Raw genomic sequence first — 15416 nt, 5'->3', positions numbered from 1 at the left:
GTAATTGTTTATATACAGGGTAAGAGCTCCAACAGAATACCCCACACCCGGTGGTTAAGGCATTCTTTCAGAAGGGGTAAAACCTACATTCATGTTCTTGTTCCACATCAGGCAGAAGAACTAGGCAATAATTGCATTATTTTTTTGTAAATAAGTGTGGTATTACCTCATCTGGATGCACAGGTAGCTCAGAAGGAGGGTTGTTAAAGAGCCCAGGAAAGGTAAATCAACAACAGAGCTTAGAGAATATTGTGGCCATTACTGAGAGATGATACTTCCAGGTTCCAGAAAAGTTACTGGGTTTTGGTTTGTCCAGGCTGAGACCCTAAAAGATCAAAAGCCCCGTATGGGTTTAAAAGGTGTCCCTGGCAGATAGGGAGGGGGCAAGTGGTCAGTTCAGCTCTGCTGGAGTTTGATAGAGAGACAGCAAGTCAGCCTGCTGGAGGCTGACACAGAGACTGACTGTAAGTCAGGATCTGCAGCAAGCAAGCAAGCTGTAACTTGGTGCCCAGTAAGAATAGGGGACACCAAGGCAAAGTTATATCTATGTAGGGACTTGAGGGTCATGACAATATGTGTATAGGTCTCGTTGTTATTTTTAAATCAACATCTCGAAGCTCCATGTACCATTTGGGAAAAATAAAGCATCCTTCTGTGTCCCTGAGCACAGACCCCCAAAGGAGAAGTCTGGCAGGGTCCATGCACAGTCGGACCTGCTAGATAACACAATTGGTGCCCTGGGAGGTATAACCCAGAGACCCAGTCAGAGAGTAGCTGGATTGCAGGATCCCACTCCAGAGAGAAACAGAGGCCAGAGCCTGCCACTTGAAAGCGGTGTCCTTGAGGAAGTGGAAGAGGGTCTCAGAAAGGGCAGCCTATTCTTGGGTCTCCCACATCTGTCCCCAGTGCTCTGTTACTGGGCTAAAAGTTATAAGAGGGGCACCACTTCCTCTTCCTTGTGAGAAAGAGGTTAGATATGTAACTCCAGGAGAGGGTTCACAGCTGTGAATCCTGAACGGAGAGAGTGCCTCCCTCTGACTTGGATTTAGATGCCTAACTCCTTTGGGGTGGTAGGGCTTAGGTCACACCCTTCTCCTCAGTATTTCTGAATCAAAAGAGCAGTGGATAAATTTTTCAAAAGCACTTAGGGGGCTAGATCTAGAGAAGGAGTTATGTGTTGCAAACACCTAACTCCTACGCAGGCCCCCCATATAATGCCTGGGAAGAGTTTGGCACCTAAGAATGAGATCCTCAGCCACCAGTTAGCTGAGCATACAGCCAGCAAAGGGGTGGAGTTTAGAGCCCAGATTCAGAGAGGTATTTAGGCACCTATCTCTGCTGAGGAGTCTCAGCTATAAACACTCTTCTAGAGTTAGGCACCTATGCCAAGGCAGCACTATGTCATTAGAAAGCACAGATACCCAGCAGTCAGAACGCTCTCCTGGTGTTTGGGGCTCCCCAGTTCAAACACCTACTTTGGAGCAGGGACTTGAGGCTACACTTCTACCACCCAGCTGAGGGCCCTCACCACAGTGCCATCATGAAACGGAGCTGTTGGCCCCTTACTGAAACTTAGCAGGGGTGTTGGTTGACCCTCTCTCAGTGCCTAAAAAAAAAAAGGGAGGGACCAATCAGAAATGAGACTGACAGTCCCCAGGGCCAATAGGGAGAGATCAGTGTTCCAGGTCAGCCCAATTGACAGGGGAGGCCGGCCAATGAAGGAGTCAGGAGCCTGGGGGGGCCTGTCCTCCATGTGAGCAGCAGCTGCCTAAGCCAGAGTAGGGCAGAGCTAAGGGGAGAGCAGCAGCAGCAGCATGGAGACAGGGGATGCAGAGCTGAGCTGGAGCCAAGGGGGCCAGAGCTGGGCTGGAAGCAGAGCAGCAGCACTGAGCCAGAGGAGGGGGAGCAGAAGCTGGAGCAACGGAGCAATGCAGACCAGCCACTTCAACAGTAAGCCAGGATAGTGACACTGGCCATGCCTCAAGTAACACTACAGCAGAATGTGGTGAGCAGTTAGGGAGAGCAAGGGGGGACCGTGGGCAGAGGGCCCAGTGCAGGGAGACGTCGCCAGACAAGAGGGCCTTGAAAGTCCGACTCGGAGGAGGGACATGACCCAGACAGGGGGGCTGATACTGGGGAGAAGGGTCCTGCCCCCTAGACTCTAGGCTTAGGGCATGGGGACATTACTAGAGCAGGTGTCCTACTCCTGGTATCACCACAGCACAGCCAAGGCGTGTGAGGGAAATCTGGGACGTGTGAGGAGCAGCCTGAATTTTTCTTACATCCCAGAGACAGCTGTTTGTGGTGTCCCCAGGCCCACACAGCAGGGTTACTTTTTTCCTTTAACCGTTCCCATTTTTTCCTTCTTTTTTACAACTGTTATTTAATAAATTGTATTTGGTCTGAACTATACACAATGATCAGTGGGTCAGAGAAGCATCTGGTGCAGAGAGAGAACACGGAGTAGGGACACCCTAGCCCCTGTCCTAAGTAGCCATGACAAGACTGAGGGTTAAGACCCCCCAGGAATCCTGGGCCCAACCTTGTTGGGATTACGAGGACTCTGCCACACAGGAGAGTGGAATGGGAGTCCTTGAGGTCAGACAGGCCTCTAGGGAAAGGGAGCTGGAGCGAGGACTCAGATCCTTTTGCTAGCTGATTCCACCAGGGTAGTGCATTAGCCAGGAAAGTTCCCCACAATAGCAGGACCAACCCCCGCTTATAATTGTATATGCTGGGCTGAGTTTCTCTCAGTCTCTCCTGTTGAAGCAATAATTACATATTCATTGGGAGAGAGAAAGAAAGTGAAAGATTAACTCGATATTCTGGTGGTTAGGGCACTCATGGGAGATGTGGGAGAACAGGTTCATTTCCCTGGTCTATTAAATGTTCAATTATTTACACAAAGTGAAACAGCTCCAGCAGGAAAGATTGGCTAATGTAGTGCCCATCTTTAAAAAAGGGAAGAAGGAGGATCCTGGGAACTACAGGCCAGTCAGCCTCACCTCAGTCCCTGGAAAAATCATGGAGCAGGTCCTCAAGGAATCAATTCTGAAGCACTTAGAGGAGAGGAAAGTGATAGGAACAGTCAGCATGGATTCACCAAGGGAAGGTCATGCCTGACTAATCTAATTGCCTTCTATGACGAGATAACTGGCTCTGTGGATGAGGGGAAAGCGGTGGACATGTTGTTCCTTGACTTTAGCAAAGCTTTTGACACGGTCTCCCACAGTATTCTTGCCAGCAAGTTAAAGAAGTATGGGCTGGATGAATGGACTATAAGGTGGATAGAAAGCTGGCTAGATTGTCGGGCTCAATGGGTAGTGATCTATGGCTCCATGTCTAGTTTGCAGCTGGTATCAAGTGGAGTGCCCCAAGGGTCGGTCCTCGGACCGGTCTTGTTCAATATCTTCATAAATGATCTGGAGGATGGTGTGGATTGCACCCTAAGCAAGTTTGCAGATGACACTAAACTGGGAGGAGAGGTAGATATGCTGGAGGGTACGGATAGGATACAGAGGGCCCTAGACAAATTAGAGGATTGGGCCAAAAGAAATCTGATGAGGTTCAACAAGGACAAGTGCAGAGTCTTGCACTTAGGACGGAAGAATCACATGCACCGCTACAGACTAGGGACCGAATGGATTGGCAGCAGTTCTGCAGAAAAGGACCTACGAGTTACAGTGGACGAAAATCTGGATATGAGTCAACAGTGTGCCCTTGTTGCCAAAAAAGCCAATGGCATTTTGAAATGTATATGTAGGGGCATTGCTAGCAGATCGAGGGATGTGATCGTTCCCCTCTATTCGACATTGGTGAGGGCTCATCTGGAGTACTGTGTCCAGTTTTGGGCCCACACTACAAGAAAGATGTGGAAAAATTGGAAAGAGTCCAGCAGAGGGCAACAAAAATTATTAGGGGACTGGAACACATGACTTACGAGGAGAGGCTGAGGGAACTGGGATTGTTTAGTCTGCAGAAGAGAAGAATGAGGGGGATCTGATAGCTGCTTTCAACTACCTGAAAGGGGGTTCCAAAGAGGATGGATCTAGACTTGCTCTCAGTGGTAGCTGATGACAGAACAAGGAGTAATGGTCTCAAGTTACAGTGAGGGAGGTTTAGGTTGAATATTAAGAAAAACTTTTTCATTAGGAGGGTGGTGAAACACTGGAATGTGTTACCTAGGGATGTGGTGGAATCTCCTTCCTTAAAAATATCTAAGGTCAGGCTTGACAAAGCCCTGGCTGGGATGATTTAGTTGGGGATCGGTCCTGCTTTGAGCAGGGGGTTGGACTAGATGACCTCCTGAAGTCCCTTCCAACCATGATATTCTATGATTCTATGATTGAGGCACTATACCTATAGAATATGTGGTTAGGGTCCTAGTGGTTAGAGTCCTTTACTAGTGAAAGGGAGATCTAGGTTCAGTTTCTTGCTTTAGAACAAGGGGTTTGAATCTGACTCCTGCATCAGTATCCTACTTGTTGGTTTCAGAGTAGCAGCTGTGTTAGTCTGTATTCACAAAAAGAAAAGGAGGACTTGTGGCACCTTAGAGACTAACCAATTTATTTGAGCATAAGCTTTCGTGAGCTACAGCTCACTTCATCGGATGCATTCAGTGGAAAATACAGTATTTTCCTCTGAATGCGTCCGATGAAGTCAGCTGTAGCTCACAAAAGCTTATGCTGAAGTTTCCACTGAATGCATTGGATGAAGTGAGCTGTAGCTCACGAAAGCTTATGCTCAAATAAATTTGTTAGTCTCTAAGGTGCCACAAGTACTCCTTTTCTTTTTGTGCCTATGTATCTCAGGAGAGCTCCTTCCTTCTTAGATAGAAAAGCTTCCTTTGCTTTCTTTCTTTTTCTGAATGCTGCCCCAGGGGGGCGTTCTCTTCTTTCACTCATGACTGCTGTTCTGTGCCAGCTAAAGTGGCTCTCAACACTCAATTGAAGGGGACAAATAAGCAGGCTGGTAACAGGGCCTGAGTGAGGGAAGGTATCAGCGTCTTAGGGCCTAACTGGCTCCTACTACTGCAGTTGACTGCCTGTTCTCCTCAAGTGGGTTCAGGGAAGCAGCAGGACACAGGGAGCTCCCTGAGAAGCTGGGGTTAATCAGTCCAGGCTCCTGGGGGTGCTAGCGAGGGACATAAGAGGCTCCTCCCCCTCTCTCTCCCTGCAGCTCCTGCTGCTTTCTGTTATTCCTGCTCCCCTGTTCTCCTGCCTGCCTGTTCTGTCTCTTGCGCCCTCCTTCCTCCAGCCCAGCACTCCCCCATCTCTGTGCATCCAGAGCAGGGAGAATCCAGATGCACCAGCAGCAGACACCATTTTCTACACGCTGGGTCCTAGTGGCGCCCTCCATAGTCTGGCACCTGAGGCAGGCGCCTCAGTTTGCCTCATGGTAAGGCCAGTCCTGCCTTGATAGGACATATCTCAGATAGTACCTACTTCTTTGTGGTAAAGCTCAGAGTATGATGACATGTTTACATGAGAAAGCATCTCTACTTGGAGGGGATTTTCCCGATTTTGGTGATTTTTGATGGAGAAATGTAAAAGCAGATTTTTTTCTGGTAAAATGGCAGAAGTATTTTGTTATGATGATGTAAAGACAACTGTATTGTGCTTTTAATGCGATAGTATTCCATAATCTGTCAATTAACGAGAATGAGGTGGTTTAGTTAGTATGGCTGGTTAAACGTTTTCCACTGAAACTTTGTTCAGTGGAAAATTAGGTTTCTGATAAGATGAAATTTTTTTGCGAAAAGTGTTTCCTTTCCTAAAACTTTTGTGATTTTTCTTGAGAGAGCTGAAAACCCCCAAACTACAAATATTTGGCCAAAAACCAAATATTTTTCAGTCTTCGGCAGTTTTGGGCCAAAACTTTTTGGTCTTCAGCCAAACGTTTTCAGGTTTGCAGTGAAAAGTTGAAATTTTACAGAGATGAAAAAACCCAGTTTCTGACCAGTTTTACTTTGGTTAGCTAATTTCTGAGTTTTTGGAGTCAATAACGCAATAAAGATGCATGTTGTCAGTTGACAGACCAGTCTGCTAGTTTTTGGTTGTCCTATGACAGGACTGGTTGTACAGGTGGCTGTGCAGGGGGTGGCCTGAGTGTCTTTTTCCGTGTGGTGCCACTCAGCTGTTTTTTCTTCCTGCCCTCTGATTGGCCAGCTGTTTTTACTTTGCTAGTTGGCTAGCCACCTTCTCTTTCTTCTTTTTTTTTTTGTTAAACTCCGCTGATTGGCTGGCTGTAGGGTTTTGTTGTTGTTGTTGTTTTTGCTCAGCCACTCGGGGCTGTAGGGGACACTAAACCCATTTTCTGCCCTGGCCAGCAAAATGGCTCTGGCTGCTCCTGTCCTATGAACAATGCTTTATTGTCTAATTTTTTAATAAAAATAACACCCTGACTCTGACTTCCAGGCTTTCTAACATTTGTGTGGATTTTATGATTTGTTATCATTTCAAAATGAAATGATATCAAATACTGAGACAAAATATGACATCAGCCATAAAGAAATTCATCATACTATATCAATGTCTTTTCAGGGGAAAAGTTTTATAAAACATCTTGAAGGAGCTTCACTTTCCAACCAAACTCTTTCTCTCTCTCTGTTGATACAGCTATCAATAAAAACGTGTTACCACCTCCTTACACTCAACATTGGCCCTCTTAACCCACCTTTCCACTGGAAGTTCATGTTAGCTTGTTACTCAGCATCATTCAGTAGAGTCCTTCTAAGATTCATGGGTTTCCAGGATACAGTTCACATCCTGTAAGTTTGACTTAGATTCTTTATTCCGAGATGTATGGCACTGCATTTTGTGACACTGAATGAGGAATCATGGCTTTAATATGTGTTTTCAATTGTCACCATTTGGAATGTTAATTAGTTGCTGAGTGACTGTACACCCCTAATAACACTGGTGTTTCACCTCTGGAACATTTTAACTAATATTTAGACAACATAGGCAGTTTTTCTAGATTACCTACTACACTGAGCATTCATTTTGTTAGTTTATTTGATTATTTTTTGTATTACAGGACCGCAAAGTGGCTTACAGTCATCAATGAAGTCTTACAGGTCCCCTATGAGTCGGTTCTTATCTCTTCTTAGAGACGAGTAAAATGAGGCCCCAAAAAGCAACTTCTTTTTTTATGAGAGTTCAGAGAGGACTTTTGTTGATGCTCTTTTATTTCCTTTTTACTATAGTGATCTATCACCTCTTGAAGAATCATAGAATATCGGAAGGGAAGGGACCTCAGGCAGTCATCTAGTCCAACCCCCTGCTCAAAGCAGGACCAATCCCCACCTAAATCATCCCAGCCTGGCCTTTGTCAAGCCGGGCCTTAAAACTATCTAAGGAAGGAGATTCCACCACCTCCCTAGGTAACCCATTCCAGTGTTTCACCACCCTCCTAGTGAAAAAGTTTTTCCTAATATCCAACCTAAACCTCCCCCACTGCAACTTGAGACCATTACTCCTTGTCCTGTCCTCTTCTACCACTGAGAACAGTCTAGCTCCAGCCACTTTGGAACCCCGCTTCAGGTAGTTGAAGGTTGCTATCAAATCCCCCCTCATTCTTCTTTTACGCAGACTAAATAATCCCAGTTCCCTCAGCCTCTCCTCATAAGTCATGTGCTCCAGACCCCTAATCATTTTTGTTGCCCTCCGCTGGACTCTTTCCAATTTTTCCACATCCTTCTTGTAGTGTGGGGCCCAAAACTGGACACAATACTCCAGATGAGGCCTCACCAATGCCGAATAGAGGGGAATGATCACGTCCCTCGATCTGCTGCTAATGCTCCTACTTATACAGCCCAAAATGCCGTTAGCCTTCTTGGCAACAAGGGCACACTGTTGACTCATATCCAGCTTCTCGTCCACTGTAATCCCCAGGTCCTTTCCTGCAGAACTGCTGCCTAGCCACTTGGTCCCTAGTCTGTAGCAGTGCATAGGATTCTTCCGGCCTAAGGACTCTACACTTGTCCTTGTTGAACCTCATCAGATTTTGTCAAGGTTCCTTCCCCACTCTGAACTCTAGGGTACAGATGTGGGGACCTGTATGAAAACCTCCTAAGCTTACTTTTACCAGCTTAGGTTAAAACTTCCCCAAGGTACAAATTATTTTACCCTTTGCCCTTGGATTTCCACTGCCACCACCAAACTTTATCGGAGTTCCTGAAAAAATGGAGTTTGGACACGTCTTTCCCCCCAGAATCCTCCCAACCCTTGCACCCCACTTCCTGGGGAAGGTTTGGTAAAAATCCTCACCAATTTGCAGAGGTGACCACAGACCCAAACCCTTGGATCTTAGAACAATGAAAAAGCATTCAGTTTTCTTACAAGAAGACTTTTAATAGAAGTAAAAAGAAATCACCTCTGTAAAATCAGGATGGTAGATACCTTACAGGGTAATTAGATTCAAACATAGAGAATCCCCTAGGCAAAACCTTAAGTTACAAAAAAGACACAGACAGGAATATTCATTCTATTCAGGACAGCTATTTTCTCAGCCATTTAAAGAAATCATAATCTAACACATACCTAGCTAGATTACTTACTAAGTTCTAAGACTCCATTCCTGTTCTGTCCCCAGCAAAAGCTTCACACAGACAGACACAGACCCTTTGTTTTTCTCCCTCCTCCCAGGTTTTGAAAGTCTCTTGTCTCCTCATTGGTCATTTTGGTCAGGTGTCAGCAAGGTTACCTTTAGCTTCTTAATTCTTTACAGGTGAGAGGATTTTTCCTCTGGCCAGGAGGGATTTTAAAGGGATTTACCCTTCCCTTTATATTTATGACAGATTTCTTTTGGCCCAATTCTTTAATTTGTCTAGGTCCCTCTGTATCCTATCTCTACCCTCCAGCATATCTACCACTCCTCCCAGTTTAGTGTCATCTGCAAACTTGCTGAGGGTGCAGTCGACGCCATCCTCCAGATCATTAATGAAGATATTGAACAAAACTGGCCCCAGGACCAACCCTTGAGGCACTCCACTTGATACCGCTGCCAACTAGACATGGAGCCATTGATCGCTACCGTTTGAGCCCAATGATATACCTTGCTTTCTATCCACCTTATAGTCCATTCATCCAGCCCATACTTCTTTAACTTGCTGACAAGAATACTGTGGGAGACCATATCAAAAGCTTTGCTAAAGTCAAGATATATCATGTCCACCGCTTTCCCCATATCCACAGAGCCAGTTATCTCATCATAGAAGGCAATCAAGTTGGTCAGACATGACCTGCCCTTGGTGAATCCATGTTGACTGTTCCTGATCACTTTCCTCTCCTCTAATTGTTTCAAAATTGATTCCTTGAGGACCTGCTCCATGATTTTTCCAGGGACTGAGGTGAGGCTGACTGGCCTGTAGTTCCCCGGATCCTCCTCCTTCCCTTTTTTAAAGAGTATTATCTTTAAATAATTACACTACATCAGCCTTTTTCCAGTCATCTGAGATCCCCCCCGATGGCCATGAGTTTTCAAAGATAATGGCCAATGGCTCTGCAGTCACATCTGGCAACTCCTTTAGCACCCTCAGATGCAGTGCATCCGGCCCCATGGACTTGTGCTCATCCATTTCTAAATAGTCCTGAACCACTTCTTTTTCCACAGAGGGCTGGTCACCTCCTCCCCATACTGTGCTGCCCAGTGCAGTAGTCTGGGAGCTGACCTTGTTTGTGAAGACAGAGGCAAAAAAAGCATTGAGTACATTAGCTTTTTCCACATCCTCTGGCATTAGGTTGCCTTCCCCATTCAGTACGGGGTCCACACTTTCCCTGACCACCTTCTTGTTGCTAACATACCTGTAGAAATTCCTCTTGTTACTCTTAACATCCCTTGCTAGCTGCAACTCCAATTGTGATATGGCCTTCCTGATTTCACTCCTGCATCCCCGAGCAATATTTTTACTCTCCTCCCTGGTCATTTGTCCAATCTTCCACTTCTTGTAAGCTTCTTTTTTGTGTTTAAGATCAGCAAGGATTTCACTGTGAAGCCAAGCTGGTCACCTGCCATATTTACTATTCTTTCTACACATCAAGATGATTTGTTCCTGCAACCTCAATAAGGATTCTTTAAAATACAGCCAGCTCTCCTAGACTCCTTTCCCCCTCATGTTATTCTCCCAGGGGATCCTGCCCATCAGTTCCCTGAGGGAATCAAAGTCTGCTTTTCTGAAGTCCAAGGTCCGTATTCTGCTGCTCTCCTTTCTTCCTTTTGTCAGGATCCTGAACTTGACCATCTCATGGTCACTGCTCCCCATGTTCCCATCCACTTTTGCTTCCCCCTACTAATTCTTCCCTGTTTGTGAGCATCAGGTCAAGAAGAGCTCCGCCCCTAGTCAGTTCTTCCAGCACTTGCACCAGGAAATTGTCCCCTACAGTTTCCAAAAACTTCCTGGATTGTTTGTGCACCGCTGTATTGCTTTCCCAGCAGATATCAGGGTGATTGAAGTCCCCCACGAGAACCAGAGCCTGTGATCTAGTAACTTCTGTTAGTTGCCTGAAGAAAGCCTCGTCCACCTCATCCCCCTGGTCTGATGGTCTATAGCAGACTCCCACCACAACATCACCCTTGTTGCTCACACTTCTAAATTTAATCCAGAGACTCTCAGGTTTTTCTGCAGTTTCATACTGGAGCTCTAAGCAGTCATACTGCTCCCTTACATACAGTGCAACTCCCCCACCTTTTCTGCCCTGCCTGTCCTTCCTGAACAGTTTATACCCATCCATAACAGTACTCCAGTCATGTGAGTTATCCCACCAAGTCTCTGTTATTCCAATCACATCATAGTTCCTTGACTGTGCCAGGACTTCCAGTTCTCCCTGCTTGTTTCCCAGGCTTCTTGCATTTGTGTATAGGCACTTTAGATAACTCGATGATCATCCTGCTTTCTCAGTATGAGGCAGGAGCCCTCCCCTCTTGTGCTCTCCTGCTCGTGCTTCCTCCTGGTATCCCAGTAACCAAACTCCATCCTAGCAGATCTATCTAGCACACTAGACAATAGAATTATAGAGAGAGGTCCATGCAATATGGATGAAAGAAACATTTATTCAAATAAGACTTAAAATACCTTGTATTATAACAACACCAACTGAGAGAACTGAATAGTATCCTAGAGAAAACATGAACAATGTCAACTTTCTTAAGCCCCAAACTGAAGTCTCCCTCTGCCCTTCCCACATGTCCTCACCTTCATAGGACCAATTGTTGTTAAAGGTTTGTGTCAAAATCTGCATCTCCTGCAACAGGATTGAATCAGCCTGAGAGGAAGTTTCTCCTCCATCCTCCTCCTCCAAGATCTCTTCTTCTTCTTCAGGATCTGGGGAATTCTGCATCATCTCCTCAATTTCTTCAATTACCTGATAAGATAATATGAATGCCAGTCACTGAATTGTATTTGAATGACCAATAGCTGGATTCAGCACTAACAGATCATTGCTGATACTATGTAAATACCATGCTTTCAGAACAACAGCTGGAGAGCTTCTGCATATAGTACTATAAAGGGTATTAACTGCATTTTTAACTTTAGATAATACTGTGTAAGCAATTATCAGCAATATTTGTGAACATATAAGTATGGTATGCAAGCAGACCAGGGTATCCTTCAGAATATGGAAATGCAGCCCAAGAGAAGACAATCATAAGAAACATAAACCAAAACTGTCAAACTTTCAGAAGTGCTCAGCACCCAGCAGTCCCATGGGAGTCACTAGAATTAAGAGAGCTCTGCACCTTTGGTAACAAGGCCACTTATTTAGATGCCTAAATATGGATTTAGGGGATAGAACTTAAAACACCTGAATTTGAACATTTTGACCTAAAAATATAGCAGACAAAATATAATGTGGAAATTAACAAGGCAAATTAAAATTATTTAAGTATGTCAGAAGCAGAAAGCCTGTGAGAGAACTAGTGACTCTTTTGAACTATAAGGGAGTTAGAGGGAGCAACTAAAGCACATAATCAAATTGCTGACAAGCTGAATGATTTTTGAATCAGTCTTCGTCAGAGGATGATGGTGAAATACCTGACTTGGAGACGGAGTTTTCAGAAGAAGAGGTGATGAATCAAACTGGTACACTAAAGAGTCCCCAGGGCAGGTTCCTACAGCCAAATGGTCTGCAGGAACTTAAGACTGAAGGCACTGGGCTGATAGCAAAATGTGCACTCTTTCATTAAAAACAGAAGTCTGTTTGAGCATGGGAGAGTAGCAAATGTGGTGCCAGGATATTAAAAAATGCACTAGAGGCAAACCTGGGATTACAGAGCAGTGAGCCTTACTTCATTAAAACTGGCTGAAACCACAATTAAAGACAGAACTATAAACACAAAAAAGGTCATGACATTGCAAGATCAACCCCTGCCTTCGCTAGCAGTGATGCCAGCCTCGATTACCCCCTATCCACTTTCCTGCAAGCATGCATGTGCTGTGTCCTAGGTTTCCCTTACAAATGGGAAAAGTTCCCAGACAAATTCCATAAAGCCACTACTTTGTCCCCCTTCAAGCCTCTCCTCAAAATTCATCTCTTCCATAACACCTACTGTAAACAGCAACCAGATAATGGCTGGGCAGTGGAGAGCTGTGATCACTGCTGCTGACCAGCTGAGAGCACACATCCCACTGTATATACTACCTTGTTGCCCCCATCCCACCTCTGCCAGTTTGTCTCAACAATCACTAAAAGAACAGGAGGACTTGTGGCACCTTAGAGACTAACAAATTTATTTGAGCATGAGCTTTTGTGAGCTACCGCTCACTTCATCAAGTGAGCCGTAGCTCATGAAACCTTATGCTCAAATAGATTTGTTAGTCTCTAAGGTGCCATAAGTATTCCTTTTCTTTTTGCGAATACAGACTAACATGGCTGCTACTCTGAAACTCAACAATCACTGTATCTTATCTTTTGGACTGTAAGCTCTTTGGGGCAGGGATTTGTCATTTATTGTATGTTTGTACAGCACCTAGCACAAACCTTTAGGTTCTGTATCAATATCAATATTTACTACTAATACTAAGAATAATAATTGGCCAAGCTTGCAAAAGCTTTACACTCAGCTCAATAGCATTTCTGTGTCTGTCTGTAATGTGATCATTTTTAAATGCTGCATCCAATCAATTCCAAAACTTCAGAGAATGTTCTAGGCATCAACGGCCAGAATTATGTGGAAAATCAGAAAACAGAAAGGGGAAACATGAGGGACGCATGAACTGTAAACTCTACCAGCTATCATGATTAATAGACAAAAGCCCTAGTCTTGTAACTATAGATAGGAAATAGGCAGTCTTTTATGTGGATAGTCGGCCGGGATTTTATAGAAAACCTAATATGGATGGAATGGGTTCAGAACCAAATCAAGACCCACCCCCAGAGGGGAGGGAAGCCACTTCCAAGAAGCCCCAGGATAGGTGGGGAAAAGCAGTGTTCCATCTGTGGCCAGCTGAGTCACTTTGCCTGAGATTGCTCACTCCATGCAATGAGGCCCAATGCAGTGCTGGACCTCGACCACACAGAGTTAGCTATGTGACTGACTCTTTAGAATCATAGAATCATAGAATATCAGGGTTGGACGGGACCTCAGGAGGTCATCTAGTCCAACCCCCTGCTCAAAGCAGGACCAATCCCCAATTAAATCATCCCAGCCAGGGCTTTGTCAAGCCTGACCTTAAAAACTTCTAAGGAAGGAGATTCTACCACCTCCCTAGGTAACGCATTCCAGTGTTTCACCACCCTCCTAGTGAAAAAGTTTTTCCTAATATCCATCCTAAACCTCCCCCACTGCAACTTGAGACCATTACTCCTTGTCCTGTCATCTTCCACCACTGAGAATAGTCTAGAACCATCCTCTTTGGAACCACCTCTTAGGTAGATGAAAACAGCTATCAAATCCCCCCTCATTCTTCTCTTCTGCAGACTAAACAATGCCAGTTCCCTCAGCCTCTCCTCAGAAGTCATGTGTTCCAGACCCCTAATCATTTTTGTTGCCCTTCGCTGGACTCTCTACAATTTATCCACATCCTTCTTGTAGTGCGGGGCCCAAAACTGGACACAGTACTCCAGATGAGGCATCACCAATGTCGAATAGAGGGGAACGATCACATCCCTTGATCTGCTGGCAATGCCCCTACTTATAAATCCCAAAATGCCACTGGCCTTCTTGGCAACAAGGGCACACTGTTGACTCATATCCAGCTTCTCGTCCACTGTAACCCCTAGGTCCTTTTCCGCAGAACTGCTGCCTAGCCATTCGGTCCTTAGTCTGTAGCGGTGCATTGGGTTCTTCCGTCCTAAGTGCAGGACCCTGCACTTATCCTTGTTGAACCTCATCAGATTTCTTTTGGCCCAATCCTCCAATTTGTCTAGGTCGTGGGCAGGCCACAGGCCGTGAATTTTTATTGCCCATGATGTGTCCATGACTTTTACTAAAAATACCTGTGACTAAATCCTAGCCTTATTTATGTATGATTGTGTTCTACTCCATGGGGGAGAACTACCAGACCTCCTCCAGGAACTACCAACTGTGGGTGGTGCTTAAGGCAAATCAGTCAGTTTGTAAACCCACCCTCTCCCCCAGAGGTACCTCATCCTGGAGAGGGTCACATTTACAAACTGGACTCTGCAGAGATGAACAGACAAAGAAAGGACTTTTGGATAAATAGCCTGAGTTTAAACTGGTTCTGGGCCTTCTTTCTGATCCAGCAAATGGACCGGACCATTTGTCGAAGAGGGGACTCCAATCCCTGCAGAAGGGTTGGAAGGATTTGGCCTATTAAGGCCCCATAAGAATGATGGGTGATTTCTGGTAAGCTGTTACCATGCATTTAGAAACTTTCATTGTTTTCATAACATTTTCTCTGTATCCTTTCACCTTAACAATAAATGTGCTTGCTTAGAAAGAGCTGTGTGGTAATTTATAACTGTGGGCCATTACACTGTTCGTAGGCTATTTAGGCAGTCTGGCTTGCTGGGAATATCACAGTGTAGGCAGATAACCGTGCAGCCTGGAAAACTCTTGGGCAGGAACAAGAGAGAAATGAGTCTCTGCCCAAGAGAGGCGACAGCCGTGGAACCAGGAACCTAGAGCAGGTGCCCTCGAGGGACCATAGAGGGAAATACAGATGCAGTAACTCTGAACTGTGACACCAAAGTCTCTAATGACTTCTTTCTAGTCAAAGCCCAGAATCAGCTCTCCATCCTCATCCTCCTTGACAGCCATCTGCGACACAGTTGAACATACTCTTTTTCTTGAAATTTTGTCCTGCACTGTCTTCCATGACTGTTCTCTCCCGGTTCTCCTCCTACTTCTATAATTGCTCCTTCCGTGTGTCCTTTGGAGATTCCTCCTCATCTGCCCTCCAACTTTTTGAGGAAGTTGCAAATGGCTCTGTCCTTGGTCACCTTCTCTTCTCC

At 45.3% G+C, this 15416-nt stretch overlaps 1 protein-coding gene and 1 non-coding gene across 6 annotated transcripts in view; both read right to left on the bottom strand.

Moving 5' to 3' along the window:
• FEZ1 (fasciculation and elongation protein zeta 1) overlaps positions 1 to 15416 on the bottom strand; it is a 165746-nt gene that overhangs the window by 52366 nt on the left and 97964 nt on the right. For all 5 annotated transcript variants that reach the window (XM_073320722.2, XM_073320721.2, XM_073320719.2 and 2 more), the window contains one exon: positions 11195 to 11363. In XM_073320722.2, the coding sequence (XP_073176823.1) occupies positions 11195 to 11363 (169 nt within the window). The remainder of the gene's footprint in view (positions 1 to 11194; positions 11364 to 15416) is intronic.
• LOC140901785 (small nucleolar RNA SNORD90) lies at positions 4580 to 4685 on the bottom strand. Its single transcript, XR_012155977.1, has one exon. It is a non-coding gene; the product is annotated as a small nucleolar RNA SNORD90 (small nucleolar RNA).

Source organism: Lepidochelys kempii, chromosome 22, assembly GCF_965140285.1.
Source record: "Lepidochelys kempii isolate rLepKem1 chromosome 22, rLepKem1.hap1, whole genome shotgun sequence".
Classification (NCBI taxonomy): Eukaryota; Metazoa; Chordata; order Testudines; family Cheloniidae; genus Lepidochelys; species Lepidochelys kempii.
The sequence above is the reverse complement of the archived record's forward strand: the minus strand, read 5'-3'. Positions and strand labels throughout refer to the sequence as shown.